Genomic DNA, 21105 nt, shown 5'->3' on the forward strand with positions numbered 1-21105 from the left:
AGATAGTGAGACCCAATGAGGACAGTTTTGATGTCTGTAAAGCCCTGCGGAATTATTGGAATTATATAAGTGAGTAAAATAAAATCTCTTTGGCTCAGATACATCTTTATTAGCATGGAGAAATTCCTGCGAATTGTCTGGTGTAGCATTTATTATTGAGTGCTAGCTTTTCTGCCCGAGGTGCGCTAAGCTGGGTAGTTTCTTCCTCAAAAAATATACACCTGAGTGCAATCATGATGTCCGATAGGTGGAGACAAGCCAATAGTTTCTGTAGTGCTATACGGGCCGCCTCCTACTTCATCTCTGTGTACCAGGCCGATGACAAGTTCAGGTCCAGACGGTAGATGCTGAGGTGTTTGCCCTCCTGCATCATGGTCAGAAGGTCTCCTTCCAAATCTCCTCGGTGTAAGGAGTCACAGGGGTTATATTTAGATTCAGAGATGGGGGTCTGCAAGGGAGTGTTTTATGGTGGGGTAGGAGTTGATGTGGATCCTGGTGCTGCTGTTGGGATCGACCTGGTTTGAATAGGCTGGTCAGCACTGTCTTTTTCAGGCGGGTGGCTGATTGACTCCTCAGCTTTGATGCGGTCGAACAATTTTTGAGCTTCTAGTATCTCCAAAGCGGTGAACTTAGTTCCTGATATTACGCCTCTGATGATGTCAGCGCACTCAGCAAAGAGGGTATATCTATCTGAGCTCGGTACTGCAGGTAATGACATGTTGGGAGTTCAAGACTAGCCTGTGGAGTTTAGATAAAATGTCAAACTATGTTTATGTTTTAAACTATTAAAGGGGTTGTCCACGACTAGGACAACCCTTTCTTAAACTAAATATTATGCCCCGATAAAATAATAAAGCCTGTACTCACCTAGCGTGCCGGCTCCGTTCCAGCAGTGTCGGCACTCGCGGTCCCGAGGCTGATGCAGTGGAATGACACATGATGCCCGACACCCAATCAGCGCTTTCGTCACTGTCTCCACCTTCGGACAAACTGAATATGAAGAGGAAGTCCAGGTTGCAGATGATCCCTGGTTTCCTCTTCATGTTCATTTTGTACGAAGACGGAGACAGTGACACCAGCGTCACGTGTCACAACACCGTGGGAAACGCGCCGGCACTGAAAGCAAATATAAGCTTTATTATTTTAATCGGGGCTGAACATTTAGTTTAAAGAAGGGGTTGTCCTAGTAGTAAACAACCCATTTAATATGGGCATACAGGCTATAGAATGCTGAAAACAGTCCTACGTGTGTGTCTCATATCAAATGATCATAAAAATGACTTATTCCAGTCTCTGGGGAAGATGGTGCCTAGAAGATAAGCTCTGGGGGCAGAGTTATTTTACATGGTGGGGAGTTACCAGCGTGAGACAAGTAACCAACACAGGAGAAATTAAATTTGTCTTCATGCAAACACATTTTTTACTTCTCTCTGAGTTCTGCAGTATTGTAAAAATATTGCAACCCTGTCTGCCTGTGAGCTGGGAGGTGAAGCTGAGAGGAACCTGTGCAGATGTGTCAATTCACAGACCTCTGCAGTGAGATCAGGAAAGCAGAGAGCGGCCATTGCACATCACACTGGTAACTCCCCTTTATATTTAAAACAAGCTCTGGAGGCAGAGTTCTCTTCCAATACACTATGTAAGGGACAGCTTTGTACATAACAGCAGAGGAAGCTATATAATAAGGGTTGGCACCATATATAACTAGAGAAGATGGAACGTAATAGGGGACGGGGTTATACATAATAAAAGAGGAAACGATGCAACTAAGGACGGCGCTATACATAATAAGTGAGTACACTATATACTAAGGGACTATGCTATACATAGGTGAGTACACTATAACGGACGACGGCCGTTTCGCGCACACGGGCGCTTCTACGGGTCCGTAGAAGCGCCCGTGTGCGCGAAACGGCCGTCGTCCGTCTTCCTCCACACCCCTCCCTGCTAAGTTTGTCCATGTATGAATAAAGGATCAGAATTATCAGACCGGTGAGTGCGTTCCATTTCTCTTCTGCTGCTTTGGATATTCCATGTTTGAACTCTTACTGGATACTGCACCAGACCGTCTGTCATACAGGGTCCATTATAACACGGCAACACTGTTTGGCAATTGGACATGATGGCCTAAGGTAACGCAGCTGTGCGGAGGTGCTATTCTTACACACAGGTTTACAGTGACAGACTGGTACAGAGGGGAGAGAACCCTGACCTTGCGGACTTACATTCTATGGGATAGTGGGGAAGAGACAGAAGGTAGGGGTAAGGCCGCGGCTCTGGCGGTGGTGAGGCGGCGGCTCTGGCGGTGGTGAGGCCGCAGCATGGTTATTGTAGGCTGTAGGCTTTCCTGAAGAGATGGGTTTTCAGGTTCCGTCTGAAGGATCCGAAGTTGGTGGATAATCGGACATGTTGAGGCATGGAATTCCAGAGGATGGAGGATATTCGGGAGAAATCTTGGAGGCGGTTGTGTGAGGAACGAATAAGTGTGGAGGAGAGTAGGAGGTCTTGGGAGGATCGAAGATTACGTGAGGGAAGATATTGGGAGATTAGTTCAGAGATATAGGGAGGGGACAGGTTGTGGATGGATTTGTAGATCAGTGTTAGTAGTTTGAACTGGATTCATTGGGGAATTGTGAGCCAGTGGAGGGATTTGCAGAGGGGAGGAGCAGGGGAGTAGCGAGGAGAGAGGTGGATTAGCCGGGCACCAGAGTTGAGGACAGACTGGAGTGGTGCAAGAGAGTTAGCTGGGAGGCCACAGAGGAGGGTGTTGCAGTAATCGAGGAGGGAGATGATGAGAGCATGCACAAGAGTTTTGGTAGATTGTGGGCTGAGGAAGGAACGGATTCTGGCAATATTTTTGAGTTGGAGGCGACAGGAGGTGGGACGTGAGGTTTGAAGGACAGGGCAGAGTCGAGTGTTACCCAGAGGCAGCGGATTTCAGGTGCGGGAGAGAGCGTGATGCCGTTTACCATAATAGATAGATCGGGTAGGGGAGATACGTGAGGTGGGGGAAAGATGATGAATTTGGTTTTGTCTACATTGAGTTTTAGGAAGCGAGAGGTGAGGAAGGAGGATATGGCTGACAGACACTTCGGGATTCTGGACAGCAGGGAGGTGACATCTGGGCCAGAGAGGTAGATCTGAGTGTCGTCTGCATACAGGTGGTACTGGAAGCCATGGGACTTTATGAGTTGTCCTAGGCCAAGGGTATAGATGGAAAAAAGTAGGGGCCCTGGGACAGAGCCTTGAGGGACTCCAACAGAGAGAGGGCGGGATGAGGAGGTAGTGTGGGAGTGGGAAACGCTAAATGTGCAGTTGGACAGGTATGAGGCAATCCAGGACAGGGCAAGGGCTTTGATGCAAAGGGAAGAAAGAATCTGTAGCAGTAGGCAGTGATCGACTGTGTCGAAAGCAGAGGACAGGTCAAGAAGGAGGAGGATGGAGAACTGTCTGTTAGCTTTGGCTGTGACTAAGTCATTAGTAATTTTTGTCAGGGCAGTGTCGGTGGAGTGGTGGGGGCGGAAGCCAGATTGGAGGTTGTCAAGGAGAGAGTTAGATGAGAGGTGGGAGGAAAGTTGAGCATGGACATGCTGCCCAAGGAGTTTTGAAGCAAACGGGAGCAGTGATATGGGGCGATAGCTGGGCATAGCAGTTGGGTCAAGGTTAGTTTTTTTGAGGATGGATGTGATGGTGGCATGTTTGAAGGCAGAGGGGAAGGTACCAGAAGAGAGTGATAGGTTGAAGAGATGGGTTAGGGCTGGAATGAGCGTGTTAGTGAGGTTGTGGAGCAGGTGGGAAGGGATGGGGTCAAGTGCACAGGTGGTGAGGTGTGATTTGGAAAAGAGGCGAGTAAGCTCTCCTTCAGTGATGTTGGAGAGGGAGGTTATTAGGGAAGGGCAGAGGTCTGGTATATGGAGTGGTTGGGGTGGTGGACAAGTAAAGGTTTGCCTTGTTTGGTCGATCTTGTTTTTTAAGTAGGTGGCAAAGTCCTCGGAAGAGATGAAGGGAGTTGGAGGTGGCAGTGGTGGGCGGAGGAGAGAATTAAATGTGCTGAACAGTTGTTTTGGGTTGTAGGATAGTGAAGATACAAGGTTAGTGAAATAGGTCTGTTTAGCAGAGGTGAGGGCTGATTTGAAGTCAAGTGTAGCTTGTTTGAAAGCAGTGAAGTCATCTGGCAGGCGTGTTTTCTTCCAACGCCGCTCCGTGACCCTGGATGCTTGTCGAAGTTTTTTTTGTGAGATTGTTATGCCAGGGTTGCCTATTGGTTCGTCGCACTTCGCCATGCATGAGAGGGGCGACTGAGTCTATGGCTGATGTGAGGGTGGTGTTATAGAAAGCGGTGGCGCTGTCCGTGTCATGGAGTGAAGATATGGAGGACAGGGGTAGGAGAGAGTCTGAGAGTCTGTGAATGTCTAGGTTTGCGAGGATTCTGCGAGGATGTGGTAATGGCTGGACCTGGGGGGCAGGTGAGGACAAGGATGAGAAGGTGAGTAGATGGTGGTCAGATAGGGGGAAGGGAGAGGTTGTGAGCTTAGATAAGGAACAGAGGCGGGTGAAGATGAGGTCTAGTGTATGTCCATCTGTGTGGGTAGCTGTGGAGGACTACTGGGTGAGTCCAAAGGATGAAGTAAGGGCCAGTAGTTTGGAGGCTGGTGGGTGTCGAACATGTGCACATAGCATTAGTCCCTGTCCTGTGTCCCCTCATCATTCATTATAAGTCCTTGATGGCATCATAATGAATTTGGAGGTGGGAGAAGACATTGACAGGTACTGAGCATCGTTCGCCACCTCCCATTTCATTACATGTCCCTGACAGCGTCTTCTCCCACCTTTCAATTCATTATAAAAGTGTCCTATGCACCTTATCGCCTCCTCTCCCCTATAAATTTTAAGTCGCTGATGGCATCACAATGAATTGTGAGATGGGGGAGAACACTATCAGGTGCTTAGCACCCTCCTCCACCACCCAATTCATTTTACATCCATAACCAATGTCCTCCTCCCCCTCCCCCCTAAGTCCATTTTAAGTACCCCTCCTCCCATCCCAATCCCCCACATCCCTTATTGTCCTCCCCCATATTCTATCATTGCCCTCTCCTCCACCACTGACCTCTCCTCCACCTCCCCCATCATTGCCTTCCTCCACCACCCCCATCATTGTTCTCCACCCCCCCCCCCCCCAATGTATTGTTTAAAAAAAAAAACAAAACACCTCCCTGCATGACCGCCCCTGGGTGTGTATAATCTAACCTCTTTTTCTCATCTTTCACGATACATCGGGGGCTTATCTACAGCATTACAGAATGCTATAGATAAGCCCCTGATGCCGATGGGCTTAGCTCACCTTCGATTTTGGGGGTGACAGGTTCCCTTTAAGTAAAGGTTGGTGTATCAATAGCATAACCTGGAACCTCAGGTCATGTTAACTTTTGAGCCACTCTGCTTTACACAAAAATGTTGCTACTTTTTACCCCTTCCTGATTTTTCACAATTTTCACTTTCGTTTTTTCTTTCCCTTCTTCCAAAAGCCGTATTTTTATTTTTATATGAATAACACCATCCATATTGAAAAGCAGGAGAAAAAAAAATTACAAGTGCTGCAAAGTTGTGAAAATAACAGAATTCTGCCGTTTTTTTGGACACCCTCAATACTAAGCCGATAAGTAAACACACTAGTCACCAGCCTATTTAGGAGCATTAACAGAATGAACGTACATAGGCTGTAAACAGCAATTGTTCATTTCAAAGAAAAAAATTGCGTGGGCTCCCACGTAATTTTGATAACTAGCAGAGAGAAAGCCAACGGTTGAGGTTTATATTCTGGGAAGGAGCCAATAGCCATAAAGGTTCCCAGGCTATTAATATCAGCTCACAGCTGTATGCTTAGAGTTTACTGGCTAGTTTATATGGGGACCCCCCAAAAACATTGACATAGGGTCCCACTATAAAATCTAACCAGCAAAGGCTAGGCAGACAACTGCAGGCTGATATTAATAGCCTAGGAAGGGGCCATGGATATTGGCCCCTCCTAGACTTAAAACATCAGCTCTCAGTTGCACCAGAAAAGTCACATCTATAAGATGCGCTAAATCTGGCGCTTAGCCTCGCTCTTCCCACTTGCGGTGGCAAGTGGGGTTGTATTCTCAGGTGACCTCAAGCCCACAGTTTAGTAATAGAGAGGCATCTATAAGACACCTATCCATTACTAACCCCACAGTGATATTGTATAAAAACACAGACACCCAGAATAAAGTCTTTTATTTGAATTAATGACAGACTCCTTTAATTATCTTAATTAAACCATACTCACCAAACACCTGATCCACCAACGCCAACGTCTCCAGCAACAAAAATAAAATAATAAACCACAATATTCCTCACCTGTCTACAGAGAAGATAATCCATAATGTCCCAGACGATCCTGATGTCTTTGAGAGCAGTTACCGATGTGACTGCTTTCAAAGACAGCCGGGAATACACTGACAGGAGGTAATCGCTCCAGCAGTGTATCAATGAGCTGCTGTGAGAGAGTTCTCCGGAGTTCATCAGCTGATTAGCTCCGGTGATCTCCCTTACGGCACCACTGCTGCGTGAGAAAGTTCTCATGAAACGGTGCCGTGAGAGCACCGGAGCCAGGGTCGGACTGGGCCTCTGGAGAACCGGAGGATTCTCCAGTGGGCCCAGGCCCTAACACCTGCTGGCATACAGGGCCGGCAGATGCCTAGGGCCCCCCACTGCTCCAGGGGCACTCAGCCAGTGAGGTGTCGCTAATAGCGGCACACCACGCAGCTGCTATGGGGCCCCCGATGCCAGCGGAGCAGCAGCGGGTGACAGGAAGCCTTAGTCTGTTCCCGCTGCTAAAGTGAAATGAATATTCACGTTTCCCCACGCCCCCATGGGCATGGAGAGGAGTGAATTAATTTCACTATAATAGCGGGCAGCGTTTGCTGCATGCTGCAACTAACACTGCCCGCTATCAGGGACCATAGACCAGGGCCCCCGCCCGCTCTCCCTCAGGAGCCCCCCCGCCCACGGGGCCGTAAGCCAGGGGGACCCGTCACCAGCGCCCCCCCCCCAGCGCGCATGGATGGAGCAGTCAGATGACGCTCCCTCTCCCATCATTCCCCTCGTCTCTGACACACAGTTGGTGCGCTATGACGTCAATTCATCGTGTACCTGCTGTGTGCGAGGCCGACTGCATCACAGCTCCTGACATCAGAGCAGAGCCGCCGTCGAAATCAGCGTGGAAGCAAGGAGAGGTGAGTATTGAGGGGGGGCAGCATTATACCCTATGAGGGGGCAGCATTATTCCCTATGAGGGAGCAGCATTATACCCTATATGGGGGCAGCATTATACCCTATGAGAAGGGCAGCATTATTCCCAAGGGGGCAGCATTATACCCTATGAGGGGGGCAGCATTATTCCCTATGGGGGCAGCATTATACCCTATGAGGGGGTTGCACTATACTCTATGAGGCTGGTTGCATTATATTCTATGGGGGGTACATTATATTCTATGGGAGGCTGCATTATATTCTATGAGGGGGCTACATTATATACTATGAGGGGGCTGCATTGTACCCTATGAGGGGGCTACTTTTTATTCTATGAGTTGCGGTGCCCTTCGAACTTACAGTGCAGACGCTAATGAAAGAAGAGGAGGCGGCGCCCGGCGCACAGAGGCCCTGAGTGACGGCTGGGAGGCGTTTCTGTCCGTGGGAAAAGACATGCCCCAGGTCTATTTCAAGGTATCAGGGACAAATTATAAGAGATTATTGCAGCATTTGCAGGGACCCGAACTAAAAGAGCCACCTTGACAGAATGCAGCATTAGTGCTGCACAAGTTGGCTCCTTTAGTTAAAAACGCCTGGGGGGGTGACGGTTTCCCTTTAAGTTCCTTAAAAAAAATGTCAGAAATGTGTAAAAAAAAAAAATAATACATTTAGCTGTTGCCGTCATCTTCCGAGACGCCTAACGTTTTCAATTTTTGGTCAATGGAGCTGTGTGAGAGTTTGCTTTTCTGCACCCTGAGCTGATATATCTATTAACACCACTTTGCGCTGTTGGCGCCAGCCCCCAAAAAATCTACATTGTTCCGATGTTTTGACATTTTTTCATGACACTGTTTTCATGCAGCATTCAATTCTTATTACATGCACTACACATTTTATTACAGTTTACTCAGCAATTATGATTTTGTGTTCGCATATACAGTACAGAGCAAAAGTTTGGACACACCTTCTCATTTAAAAATGTTTCTGTATTTTCATGACTGAAAATCGTACATTGACACTGAAGGCATCAAAACTATGAATTAACACATGTGGAATTATATACTTAACAAAAAAGTGTGAAACAACTGAAAATATATCTTATATTCTAGGTTCTTCAAAGTAGCCACCTTTTGCTTTGATGACTGCTTTGCACACTCTTGGCATTCTCTTGATGAGCTTCAAGAGGTAGTCACCGGGAATGGTTTTCACTTCACAGGTGTGCCCTGTCAGGTTTAATAAGTGGGATTTCATGCCTTATAAATGGTGTTGGGAACATCAGTTGTGTTGTGCAGAAGTCTGGTGGATACACAGCTGATAGTCCTACTGAATAGACTGTTAGAACTTGTATTATGGCAAGAAAAGAGCAGCTAAGCAAAGAAAAACGAGTGGCCATCATTACTTTAAGAAATGAAGGTCAGTCAGTCTGAAAAATTGGGAAAACTTTGAAAGTGTCCCCAAGTGCAGTAGCAAAAACCTTCAAGCGCTACAAAGAAACTGGCTCACATGAGGACCGCCCCAGGAAAGGAAGACCAAGAGTCACCTCTGCTTCTGAGGATAAGTTTATCCGAGTCACCAGCCTCAGAAATCGCAGGTTAACAGCAGCTCAGATTAGAGACCAGGTCAATGCCACACAGAGTTCTAGCAGCAGACACATCTCTACAACAACTGTTAAGAGGAGACTTTGTGCAGCAGGCCTTCATGGTAAAATAGCTGCTAGGAAACCACTGCTAAAAACAGGCAAAATAGCAGAAGAGACTTGTTTGGGCTAAAGAACACAAGGAATGGACATTAGACCAGTGGAAATCTGTGCTTTGGTCTGATGAGTCCAAATTTGAGATCTTTGGTTCCAACCACCGTGTCTTTGTGCGACGCAGAAAAGGTGAACGGATGGACTCTGCATGCCTGCTTCCCATCGTGAAGCATGGAGGAGGACGGGTGATGGTGTGGGGGTGCTTTGCTGGTGACACTGTTAGGGATTTATTCAAAATTGAAGTCATACTGAACCAGCATGGCTACCACAGCATCTTGCAGCTGCATGCGATTCAATCCGGTATGCATTTAGTTGGACCATCATATATTTTTCAACAGGATAATGACCCCAAACACACCTTCAGGCTGTGTAAGGGCTATTTGACCAAGAAGGAGCGTGATGGGGTGCTACGCCAGATGACATGGCCTCCAGTCACCAGACCTGAACCCAATCGAGATGGTTTGGGGTGAGCTGGACCGCAGAGTGAAGGCAAAAGGGCCAACAAGTGCTACGCATCTCTGGGAACTCCTTCAAGATTGTTGGAAGACCATTTCCGGTGACTGCCTCTTGAAACTCATCAAGAGAATGCCAAGAGTGTGCAAAGCAGTCATTAAAGCAAAAGGTGGCTACTTTGAAGAACCTAGAATATAAGACATATTTTCAGTTGTTTCACACTTTTCTGTTAAGTATATAAATTCCACATGTGTTAATTCATAGTTTTGATGCCTTCAGTGTGAATTTACAATTTTCATAGTCATGAAAATACAGAAAAATCTTTAAATGAGGTGTGTCCAAACTTTTGCTCTGTACTGTATATTGGTTTTTACAGAGTGCTGCTGCGTTCCTCCTTTTTGCAAGTTATGTATTCATTGCAGTAGGCACTTGTTCATACTATATGGAGGTGCTGGTCAGGTTTTTTGTTCTACAGTGGGTACATAAAGTATTCAGACCCCTTTTTTTTCTCTGTAATGTACACTCTATACCCCATCTTGACTGAAAAAATAGAAATGTAGGAATTTTTTGCAAATGTATTAAAAAAGAAAAACTGAAATATCACATGGTCATAAATCTTCAGACCCTTTGCTCAGACACTCATATTTAAGTCACACCGCTTTGATGACTTTGACCGCTCTCAAAGTTATCAAGCTCTTCATGGGACATTATGGATTATTATCTTCTCGTAAACAGGTGAGGAATATTGTTGTTTATTATTTTAATTAATTTACAGGAGATGTTGGCTTCAGTGGATTAGGGGATGACATGAGTATAAAAGGGTGGGAGAAGAGAACCTCCAGCGATGAAATAAAAGGTAAGGAAAAACTTTTATTCGGTGCAATAGTACATTAAAAAAAGATATGGATCCTTGTCACCACAACCTGGGATGAACAATCAACGAGTTTCAGCTAAGAGCCTTTTTTTTCCATTTTTTAACAAAAGTATTACTTTCCTTTTATATTTCATTGTTGCAGGTTCTATTCCCCCACCCTTTTCTATCTGATGACGTCCAGGACTGAGACGGCTCTGGGAGATGTTACTTCATCCAGCAACGTCCTGCAACAGATGGTGAGGTGACATTTTCCCCCTTTATTTTCCCTCTATACAAGGTGACATCAACCCCACTTGCACCGGGGCAAGTGGGAAGAGCGAGGCTAAGTGCCAGAATCGGCGCATCTTATGGATGCACCATTTCTGGGGCAACTATAAGCTGATGTTTTTAGTCTGGGAGGGGGACAATATCCATGGCCCCTTTCTAAGCTATTAATATCAGCCTGTAGCTGTCTGCCTAGCCTTTGCTGGTTAGATTTTATACAGGGACCCTACATTCATTTTTTCTGGGTAAACAAACTGTGAGCTGATATTAATAGCCTGGAAACCTTTATGCTATTGGCGCCTTCCCAGAATATTAACATCAGCCTTTGGCTTTCCCTCTGAAAATTACGTGGGAGCCCATGCAATTTGTGTGTGGCTAACACCTCTTCAATACTAAGGCTATGTGCACACGATGCGGATTTGCTGCGGATCCGCAGCGGATTTTTCCGCCCACAAACGCAGCAGATCCGCACTGTGGTGTACAGTACAATGTTAGTCAATGGTAAAAAAAAGCTGTGCAGATGGTGCGGAAAAATCAGTGCGGAATTGCTGCGGATTTCAAAGAAATGCATGTCACTTCTTTTGTGCGGATCTGCAGCGTTTCTGCACCCCTCCATGTTAGAAAATCCGCAGTGGCTAAATCCACAGAAAATCCGCATCAATTCCGTACAAAATCCGCATAAAAACCGCGGATTCTGCCAGGAGATGCGGATTTTGTGCAGAAAATTCTGCACCTCTTTTCCAACATGTGCACATACCCTAAACCTACGGCTTGGTGTCAGCGACAGCTGCTGACACCAAGTCCTAATCCCATTACCCTAATTCTACTGCATCAGAATGAAAAAGAATGTGTTGAACCAAGAAATATCACAAAACTTTTTTTTTTGTTAATATCTTTTGTTAAAAAAGAGCACTCATTGCTGTATAAAAACGCATGCAAAATGCACATTTTTGCTCCCAAGAGATGCAGAAACCTTGCCGAAATTTCTGCAAGCAAATACTTAACGTGCGAACATACCTTAAAAGTCCAACAAAGACTAAATAATACAGCGAAAATGAAGAGGGGAAAAAAAAGTGATAAAAATTTCCCCAATGCAAACATAAAAAAAAAATTTGTATGGTTGAGTCTGTAAAAGATTGACTAAAATATTAAATCATCTATCTATATAATCGTCTAAGGGGTACTTCCGTCTGTCTGTCTGTAACGGAAATCCCGTGTCGCTGATTGGTCGCGGCTGGCCGGCCGCGACCAATCAGTGACAGGCTTAGTCGGGCCGCGAATTGGCCCCTCCCTACTCTCCTCAAGTCAGTGCCCCCTCCCTACTCCCCTCCAGTCAGTACCAGTGTGTTGCCCCATCCCGGACCAACTTTTTATTATTGATGCTGCCTATGCAGCATCAATAGTAAAAAGATATGTTAAAAATAATTAAAAAAATAAAGCGAGACCGCTAAGTCATCTGGGTAATTTTGCAATGCATCACTGGGAACGGAAGCTGGCGGCAGCATCGCGCGCATCGGGACAGCTTCGGTGGACGCCGGAGGGTGAGTATATAACTATTTTTTATTTAATTTTTTTTTTTTTTTTAACAGGGATATGGTGCCCACACTGCTCTATACTATGTGGGCTGTTATATACTGCGTGGGCTGTGTTATATACTGCGTGGGCTGTGTTATATACTGCGTGGGCTGTGCTATATACTGCGTGGGCTGTGTTATATACTGCGTGGGCTGTGTTATATACTGCGTGGGCTGTGTTATATACTGCGTGGGCTGTTATATACTGCCTGGCTGCTATATACTACGTGGGCAATGTTATATACTGCGTGGGCTGTGTAATATACTGCGTGGGCTGTGTTATATACTACGTGGCCTGTGCTATATATTACGTGGGCTGTTATATACTACGTGGCTGCTATATACTACATGGCTGTGTTACGTGGGCTGTGCTATATACTATGTGCCTGTGCTATATACTACGTGCCTGTGCTATATACTACGTGGCTGTACTATATAGTACGTGGCTGTGCTAAACGCGACGTACATACATACATACATACATATTCTAGAATACCCGATGCGTTAGAATCGGGCCACAATCTAATTTTATAAATAAAAGGTGAATGCTGTAAATCCTAAATAATTTTTTTTTAAAAAGCCGAAATTGTTTTATGACCAATGTGTCTCCCGATATTATATATTAAATAATAGGTGATCAGACTCGTATGTACCCCAAAATGACGCCCCCAATCATCCGCCCAAAAAAACACCCGACTTACCAGGTATAACAAAACTAATCAAGTGAAAAACTAAAGTGTTTGCAAAAAACAAACAAAAAAAAACTACATTTTTCAGTTGATTGGTTTTGTTTTACCTGGTAAGTTGGGTTGTTTTTTATTTTTAGAAAGTTTTGATTTTTTTTCAGTGATGATGATCGGCAGTCATACTGATCTGGAGAATCAGGTTTCGGTCATTTTTAACGTTCACGAAACGCCACAAAAACATAAGAAAAATGTTAGTGTTTTACGCCATTTTACCGCACTTGGATTTTTTTTATGTTTCTCAGCACATTATAGGGTAAAATGAACTACAACTCGCCATTGTAGTTATGTTGACAGTAAAATTATGTTATATTGGATGAAACAGAAAAAAAAAAGGAAAATGGTTCACAGCGGGAATGGATTGTGTGGCAAAAAAAAAAAAAAAAGTTTTTTACCTCATGCTTTTATAAAATTGTCTTGAGAGATATGAGAGTGCCGCCCCATGAGGCTAAATGTCTATGGCTGGAGCAGATGGGCTACAGACACACGACAGATTAATAAAATGGCGCTAAACCATGACCATACGCCTGAGAAAAGCTACCATCAGCCATAATGAGATTTTCATCAGTAAAAATTTAATAAAATGACTCTGAGAAAAGAACGAGGTGTTTTCTGCTATTATTTCATCTAAATTTCAATAAGAAACTAAAGACTGAAATATTTTCCATAGACAGTGAAAATTTTACCTCACAACCTTCTTCACACAAAAATAACTGCGTCACTCGACGACTTCCCGCCACTAATAGCTGTGGGCGGGGTTATAGAAGAGGCGGGCTGTCAATGTGGGCGGGGTTATTGGAAAGGCGTCACGCTTCGCGGGCGGGGTTAGCGTACCTACCGAACGTACTACAATTCCCATGATTCGTAGCGGGCAGAACCGGAAACACGTGAGAAGTGGAGCTTCTAGGGGTGTGGGGTGGGACGAAGGAAGGTTGACAGAGGGGAGCGCTGCTGCTGAGCCGTCAGGAGAGGGAGGGGGCTGAGGAAACCCCCCAAACACTGCCATAATAAGCCTGCATTGGACGCTCTGTGCACCCGGCTGGTTTTGGGCACCCTGGGGGCTCTCTATGATTTGCTCTGTGTGGTTAGTCAGTAGTTAGGCTTTAAGTGGACGTTTTCACTTTATAACTTTGATTTTTAAGGCTACCCCTTTAAATGTTAAAGGAGCCGCGTGCCTTGGGGCTGTATGTTGACGTATTTGCTTCTCTCACCCCGGTGAGACCTATTTCTAGGGGCTGAGTGCTTTATGGAGGGGTACGGCCCGGATCTGGATGCATAAAGTATTAATAGTCCTCAGTAACGAAGAAGACGTCGTCCGCCATGTCTCTGGAGGATCCGTTCTCAGTCGTTCGGGGGTGAGTATGTGCTCGGTTAGCGTGGCGCCGGTGATAATCTCTGCTCGGTGAGCGTGGCGCCGGTGATAATCTCTGCTCGGTGAGCGTGGCGCCGGTGATAATCTCTGCTCGGTGAGCGTGGCGCCGGTGATAATCTCTGCTCGGTGAGCGTGGCGCCGGTGATAATCTCTGCTCGGTGAGCGTGGCGCCGGTGATAATCTCTGCTCGGTGAGCGTGGCGCCGGTGATAATCGCCCCTATAGCCGTAGCAATCTCACTGGCTACTGATCCCCACAGAAGAATGGCCGCTGGCTGCAGCAGGAGCCTCCCCCCACTGCTCTAATGGAAAGATACATTGCTTCCTGAGTATTTGTTGTCGTCATGGTTACATGGTCCAATCGTATATTCCCTCTTCTTCCTCAGGGAGGTGCAGAAGGCCCTGAACACCAGCCGGGGTCTGTACCAGCGATGGTGCGAGCTCCTGCAGGAGGATCACATGACCAGCGCCGAGGAGTTTGATTGGACGACCAACGAACTCCGAAATTCCCTGAGAAGCATCGAGTGGGACCTGGAGGACTTGGAGGAGACCATCAGTATCCTGACACCATAGTTCCCTGCTTTCCCCCCTCACTCCCCCCCCATTGAGTTTTTTTCCTTTACTCGTATCTTGGGCATCGTCGAATCGAACCAGAAGAAGTTTAAGATATCGGAGGCCGAACTGACCGAGAGGAGAGACTTTGTGGAGAAGACGCGGAGTTCTTTAAAGGTGACATCTAAACTTTTCTGTATTAACCTCTTCCCGCGTTGCAACGTCCTGTGTCCTCCGCTCACGTCTCTCTCTGACTGCAGCGTTTAAAGGGGTTTTCCACTTTTAGGAAACATCGTAAAATACCTAAGAAAAAAAAGATCTTCCCCAGGTTCCCACTGCTACTCAGGTTCCGGTGCTTTGGCTGCAGCGGTGATTTCGCTTCACTGCTGCAACCAATCACTGAGTTCCCAGACTCATGCTGTCTACCTCGGCACAACTGCTGGTCGCAGTATTTTGCTACAGTAGTGACATGACCGCTGCAGCCAGTCACTTATCTCAGTGGCTCCTGCTGTCTACCTAGGCACAATGGCTGGTGTCAGTATTTCACTACATTAGTGACGTGACGGCACCACTGCAGCCAGTCACTTATCTCAGTGGCTACTGCTGTCTACCTAGGCACAACGGCTGGTGTCAGTATTTCACTACATTAGTGACGTGACGGCACCACTGCAGCCAGTCACTTATCTCAGTGGCTACTGCTGTCTACCTAGGCACAACGGCTGGTCTCAGTATTTTGCTGCAGTAGTGACGTGACATCACCGCTGCAGCCAATCACTAATCTCGACGGCTTGTGTTGTCTCGGCGCAGACGCGGAGCTCATGATTTTGCTACAGTGATGATGTGACATCAAAGCGTGGAGACCGGAGAAGAGGTGGGGGGCAGCCGCTGGACCCAGGGCAGGTGATTAGCCCCCACTTGTTATTTTAGCTATTTTACAGCATTTTCCTGAAAGTGGAAAACCCCTTTAAGTGGAATAATCCCAGCGGAGCGTCATTTCGAGCAGCCATCGGCCTATTCGCAGGGTGTCGATGGGTTGCAGTGGCAGCCGGGGACCTGTATACGGCCCCCATCACGGCCATCTTGAGGCTTATGTGAAGCCCGGACACAAGGGTGACACTAATTTTCACTGTCTACTGAAAAATTATAGTTTTTAGAAGAAACGATCATAAGTTCGAGTCTCCCAAAAGGCCGATAATGTACAGTCTACAATAACAAAAAAAGATTTAAAAATATTAAACTATAACAATTTTTCAACCCTTTTCCCCATTCAAGAAATATAGAAATCAAAATCTAAAAATATTCAGGTTTTGGTTCATCAGCAAACGTCCGATTTATCATATTAAAAATGATTTCAACCGTACAGAAGAAAACCTAAAACTAGAAAACTGCACCAAAATGCAATATAATACGACCAAAATGGTGCCAATAAAAACTACAACTCTGCGCTCACAGCTCCATCAACAGAAAACTAAAAAAAAAAAAAAAAAAAAAAAGTGACAGATCTCAGAAAACGGCAACACAAAAATATTGTGAAGGTGTTTGTTTTTTTTTTTAAATAATTTTTTTTTTTTTTTTAAATGATTAAAATAATAAAAACCTACACAAGTTTGGTATTGCCATAATCGCCCTGATCTGGAGAATCGCGGAACCTGGACATTTTAATTGCTATAAAAATGAATCCTAAAAAAAAAAACCAATGGCGGAACTGTTTTGTTTCACCACTTTCTGGATTATTTTTTTTCCTCGTTTCTCAGTATCTCAGTACAGTAAATGATATCCAAAATTACAAGTCATCTCCTCCGGGAAAAAAAACAAAAAACATTCGCTCAACAATACTTATAAAAAAGAAAAAAAAATGGTGCCTACCTGGCCTTTCCAGTCCTGGACATAGACGTGTGCCGTGTTGTGGCGGCCGTGGAGTCTGCGCCGCTGTCATATGTCAGTGACGTGTGTGTAATTTTAGGAAATGAGGGATCACATCTCCAGTCCCAGAGCTCAGGCCTTCACGGAGCGGAAGAACCGAGAGGTAAGCAGGTCTCCCTATGGGGGGTCACTTTATATAATGTGCCGCACTCTCACTCGTGGTCTCTTCACTCTCAGGCGTTGGGCGTCTCTCACCCTCTGACCTCCGACCGCTTCTCTCGATTGGACGATGAGATCGCCTCTGGAAACTCGCGCTACATCGAGGAGCAGCAAGCCCAGCAGCAGGTCCGCCCTCCATTATTATCCGGGGGGGAGTACGGTGTCTCCAGGACAGGGGACGATCCTTATCATGTCCTATAATTCCAAATTGGGCAGGAAATGGTCAATTCATTAGCCTCGTGAACGCTGCAGCCAATAACTGGCATCAGAGATCATACTGGCATCAGAGATGTTGGCATCTACAGCGTATGATTGTCTGCAGCGGTCACACGAGTGATGGAGAAGTTGGTCTGTGACCACCGGAGCTGCAGCACTAAAATTTCAGAGGTAGGCGAGTAAGGGCGCAGTCAGGACTGGCTGGCGGCTCTCATGTCCCTAACGGGACGCTTCATGGAAATGCTCGGGTCAGGAGAGCTGCCGGCCAGTCCGTCCATTACGGCTCGATTTTTCCGGTCATCTGACTGCGCCCTAATGCTGATGGTTATGATTCCCCCCCACACCTGCACAATCGGCAAATATCGTGCATTTTGTTTTCTAATGGTCGATCGTGCACTCGTCTCCCCAAGTGGATGGGGTCGTAATGACACCTGCAGCGGTGTGAGCGCCACCTGCGGACGACATGGGGCATTACACGTCTATGACCTGTATGTATTACCTCTGCAGCTGATTATGGACGAGCAGGACGCGGAGCTGGAGTTAGTATCGGGCAGTATCCGGGTTCTGAAGAACATGTCGGGGAAGATCGGAGATGAACTGAACGAGCAGGCCGTGTGCGTCACAGTCGTACACTCATATTATGTACCCACACACGTCGTAATGGTATCTGACTCTCGTTCTCTCTCTTACTTAGGATGCTCGATGAGTTTTCTTACGAGATGGACAATACTCAAAGTCGCATGGACACAGTTCTCAAGAGAATAGCCAAAGTGTCGCACATGACCAGTGGTAAGCCTTTCTTACAGCGGTAGATAATAGGGCTTTAAAGGCATCCTCCAGTGCTTCTCGCATGTGTATCGGGAGGTGTGACAGACCCCAAAGAACTCCTATCAATTAATGGGGCTATCCAGCCTTAATCTACACGTCTATGTGTCTGCAGACTTGTGAATCTGCAGTGCGTTGATTCTTCAGTGCCAGGAGCAGGCGGTGATGTGACTGCAAGTGTGCGATTTGCAACATTCCGGCCACATTCCAACTAGACTTTCGCGGCCTTACATTGATAAAGGCCAGTTACAGTCTAGTCGGCATGTGACCGCATGTATGTAAATTCCATACTTGCCCCAACCCCAGAGGATCCTGGCAGCGTGCAGTGTGTGTGATGAGAGGATTCACAAGTCCGCAGTCACTACTGACTCGTAGCTTAGGCCTATTCTCAGTCCTCCCAATGAAGAGCTGTATGTTAGGCTTCTATGTTTCTGCACTCCGGAAGCTCGGAGGAGTTCAGGGAAGGTCACACAAGTGTCCATGTTTGGACCTCTGAAAGAAGACGGACGAAGACCAACGTGTGATGAAGAGGTGCAGGCGCGGCTCATAGCTCAGCTGAAAATATATATATTTTTAACGAGGAAACAAAGAAATTGTCAAAAAAAATATTATTTGTCTTTTCTCAAATTTGATTAAAATAAATTCTGCCGCCAGAGTGTGGATAAGATTTCACTCGCCCTTGTACCCATCTAAAATGGCCGGTAACAGGGAGAACATGGAGCCCTATACATGTTATATCAGTGTAGACGCCTCTCTATAGGGCTGCTGTGTGGAGTAACAGCCGGTGTTTCTCTCCTTCACAGACCGCCGGCAGTGGTGCGCCATCATCACCCTGGTCGTCATTCTCTTTATTGTACTGATACTGCTGCTCACGTTGCCGTCATGAGAGGACCCCCGCTACGAGAGTGATCGGACGAGCGTCCCGGTGCTGTATACATGGAGACTGCAAGTTACAAGTGGGGGCGGAAATGTATTTCCCCTCCCTGGAAAAAGAAGACGGATTGTGCCTTGGTGTAAGGTGCCAAACGATCGCCTGCTGATTTATACTTCGTTAATACAATTTATGACAAATTCTTCTGTTTGGTTATATCTGTGATTAGTCCATTAAATTCCTTAAAATAAAAAGCTACAGGGGAAAAAGTAATATGACATCAACCATTCGGCCGAGTACTACACGAACAGCACAAGTCCTCCATTGTGGCTTATGGAAAGGGGAGGAAGCATTCATATGAACGAATAGGGCTCCTGATCTGATAATGACGCTATTGAAGAGAATCTATCCCAAATCTGGGTCTGTCCCATTTTATGACAAGAGTGGGCAGTATCAGACTGGTTCTGCTATCCAACCAGGAGGCTGCATTTCCACTGTAACCGGGGCTAAGATACCAGCCCACGTTACAGGAGAAATCAGATTAAAAATAAAACCATATTTAAATGTTGAAATGTTCACAAAAAGGTGTTGTAAGGAGAGCAGAATGTGGAATATATATATAAAAAAAAAAAAAAGCTGCTGCTAATCCAAATCGTCGTTACTAGCCCTGTCAAAGAATATACAATTGTCAGGTTTCTAAGATTAATTGTAACAGAAAGGGGAACAACTCTTAATGTATTTGTGGTCATAAAAAAGGGAAATACAGACACCTGTTATTTTGTTTCAGCGACATCGGTATAAATGTAAAAAGTATGAAAATAGAAATGATACCCCACATATCGTGAAGATGCAAAAATCTGAATATCTGAAAGAGGATTTTTTTTTTCTGCTCTTTAAAGCGTATATAGTACATGTAGTAAATGAACCTATAATTCCCCATATTAAGGCACGTAAAAGGATTTCTCCAAAGCTCTACTGAAAAGCCTCTTCTGTGGCTCAGGGGGTATATTACAGTGTCCTAGCATAGTGTACCCTTTATCAGCGGGCCGCCTCCATTGGAGTTCTTGTAGTCCTTTACTCCCCCCCTGCTGAGATACACAGCTAAAATAGCCTGAATATATCACTCAGAATTACAGCGTGACCGTTCCACCTTATAAAGTCCTTCAATCACAGCGGCATGGGCACTTTTTTCCGTTTAGACCATCTCTTCAGTATAAGGCTATGGTCACATGACCAGTTAGAACGGATCCATCAGCAATCCATTGGCAGAAAACTTGTGCAGACAACTTTTTAGTTTGTTTTCTTAAAGGGAAGGTGCCATCCAAAAAAATTTTTTTCCAGCGATTGAAAAAATGTAAAGAATTAATGTTTAAATTTTCTTAAAAAATATTATCATTTGTTTATAATTTAGTAAAATATGAAAAATAATTTTAAAAGGTTTGGCATTTCCACTTTTAAACACTAGGGGGAGCAGCTAATGAAATGTGAAAAACCTAGTGTACAACTATCTCACATTACAGCACTGCAGTAATTATGGGCTGAGTCTGCTGACGTGTGTGATGTCTCCTCTCCTCTCCTTCTGGTGTTTGCTAGGGGATGAGAGGATTCAGGAACACAGTGTGCAGCCATTTTGTTGGTGACTGCAGAGTTATACTGACAAGTAGACAGTCACCGAGGATGGCAGGCAGCAAGGATTCTGGGAGATATGTGGTGGAGGCTGCAGGGTGACAGCAGCACAGAGTATTTCAGGAGAGCAGTGTGCTGGTCTATGGGGGGCACCATGTTCAGTGCGCGGAGCAGCCAGGGATTGTACATAGAGCGCTGTCTTTTATACACATGGATGGACCGTCTCCTCAGAAATCCAGGAAACATTTCTGTGGATTGATGGCCTGTTCTGATCAAGACTTTGCATGCAAAGACCCCATTCCCCTCCTCAGATCCTGTCTTCTCCATCCTGTCCTGGCGATGTGTGAAAGCGAGGCGACAGGCGAAGTACGGGGTGATGCTGGGAAGGAAATGTAGCCATATAGTAACGATAAAAATGAGACCCCTCTCTTCAGCTGCCTCACCAGCCTTCCCCTGACGGCACCTAACTGGTGGTCATGCTGCCCCCTCTATTACCCCAGACCCGCGTGCAGGTGCTCAGCCAGTACCACCATAGAATGGGTCCGCTTTCTGAAGATAATACTGCCATAGTGTTCTCACATAATACCGCCATATCAAACATTATACTGTCCTATAGTTCTCACATAATAC

At 45.8% G+C, this 21105-nt stretch overlaps 1 protein-coding gene and 1 long non-coding RNA gene across 9 annotated transcripts in view; one reads left to right on the forward strand and one right to left on the reverse strand.

Moving 5' to 3' along the window:
* The window catches only part of LOC143774355 (uncharacterized), a 308203-nt gene extending 294384 nt beyond the window's left edge, over positions 1 to 13819 (reverse strand). For all 6 annotated transcript variants that reach the window (XR_013215518.1, XR_013215514.1, XR_013215519.1 and 3 more), the window contains exon 1: positions 13620 to 13819. This is a non-coding gene — a long non-coding RNA (uncharacterized LOC143774355). The remainder of the gene's footprint in view (positions 1 to 13619) is intronic.
* Positions 13820 to 13837: 18 nt separating this feature from the next.
* On the forward strand, positions 13838 to 20190 carry STX10 (syntaxin 10). Of its 3 annotated transcripts, none has more exons than XM_077261848.1 (9): positions 13838 to 14017; positions 14154 to 14288; positions 14690 to 14859; positions 14938 to 15032; positions 16819 to 16881; positions 16956 to 17063; positions 17661 to 17767; positions 17848 to 17942; positions 18782 to 20190. In XM_077261848.1, exons 2-9 carry the CDS (start codon positions 14254 to 14256, stop codon positions 18862 to 18864), a joined length of 756 nt encoding a protein of 251 aa, XP_077117963.1. In that variant the 5' UTR covers positions 13838 to 14017; positions 14154 to 14253; the 3' UTR covers positions 18865 to 20190. The 3 variants fall into 3 exon arrangements, with proteins under 3 accessions (XP_077117963.1, XP_077117964.1, XP_077117962.1); XM_077261849.1 differs by having other exon boundaries at positions 14166 to 14288; XM_077261847.1 differs by having other exon boundaries at positions 13838 to 14288; positions 18782 to 20189.
* Positions 20191 to 21105: the final 915 nt, after the last annotated feature.

Source organism: Ranitomeya variabilis, chromosome 5, assembly GCF_051348905.1.
Source record: "Ranitomeya variabilis isolate aRanVar5 chromosome 5, aRanVar5.hap1, whole genome shotgun sequence".
NCBI lineage: Eukaryota > Metazoa > Chordata > Amphibia > Anura > Dendrobatidae > Ranitomeya > Ranitomeya variabilis.

Coding starts and splice junctions, on each gene's coding strand:
- STX10 (XM_077261848.1), top strand. CDS start 14,254: ATGTCTCTGGAGGATCCGTTCTCAGTCGTTCGGGG. Junction 16,882..16,955: donor CGGAGCGGAAGAACCGAGAG/GTAAGCAGGTCT, acceptor CTTCACTCTCAG/GCGTTGGGCGTCTCTCACCC. Junction 17,943..18,781: donor AGTGTCGCACATGACCAGTG/GTAAGCCTTTCT, acceptor TCTCCTTCACAG/ACCGCCGGCAGTGGTGCGCC.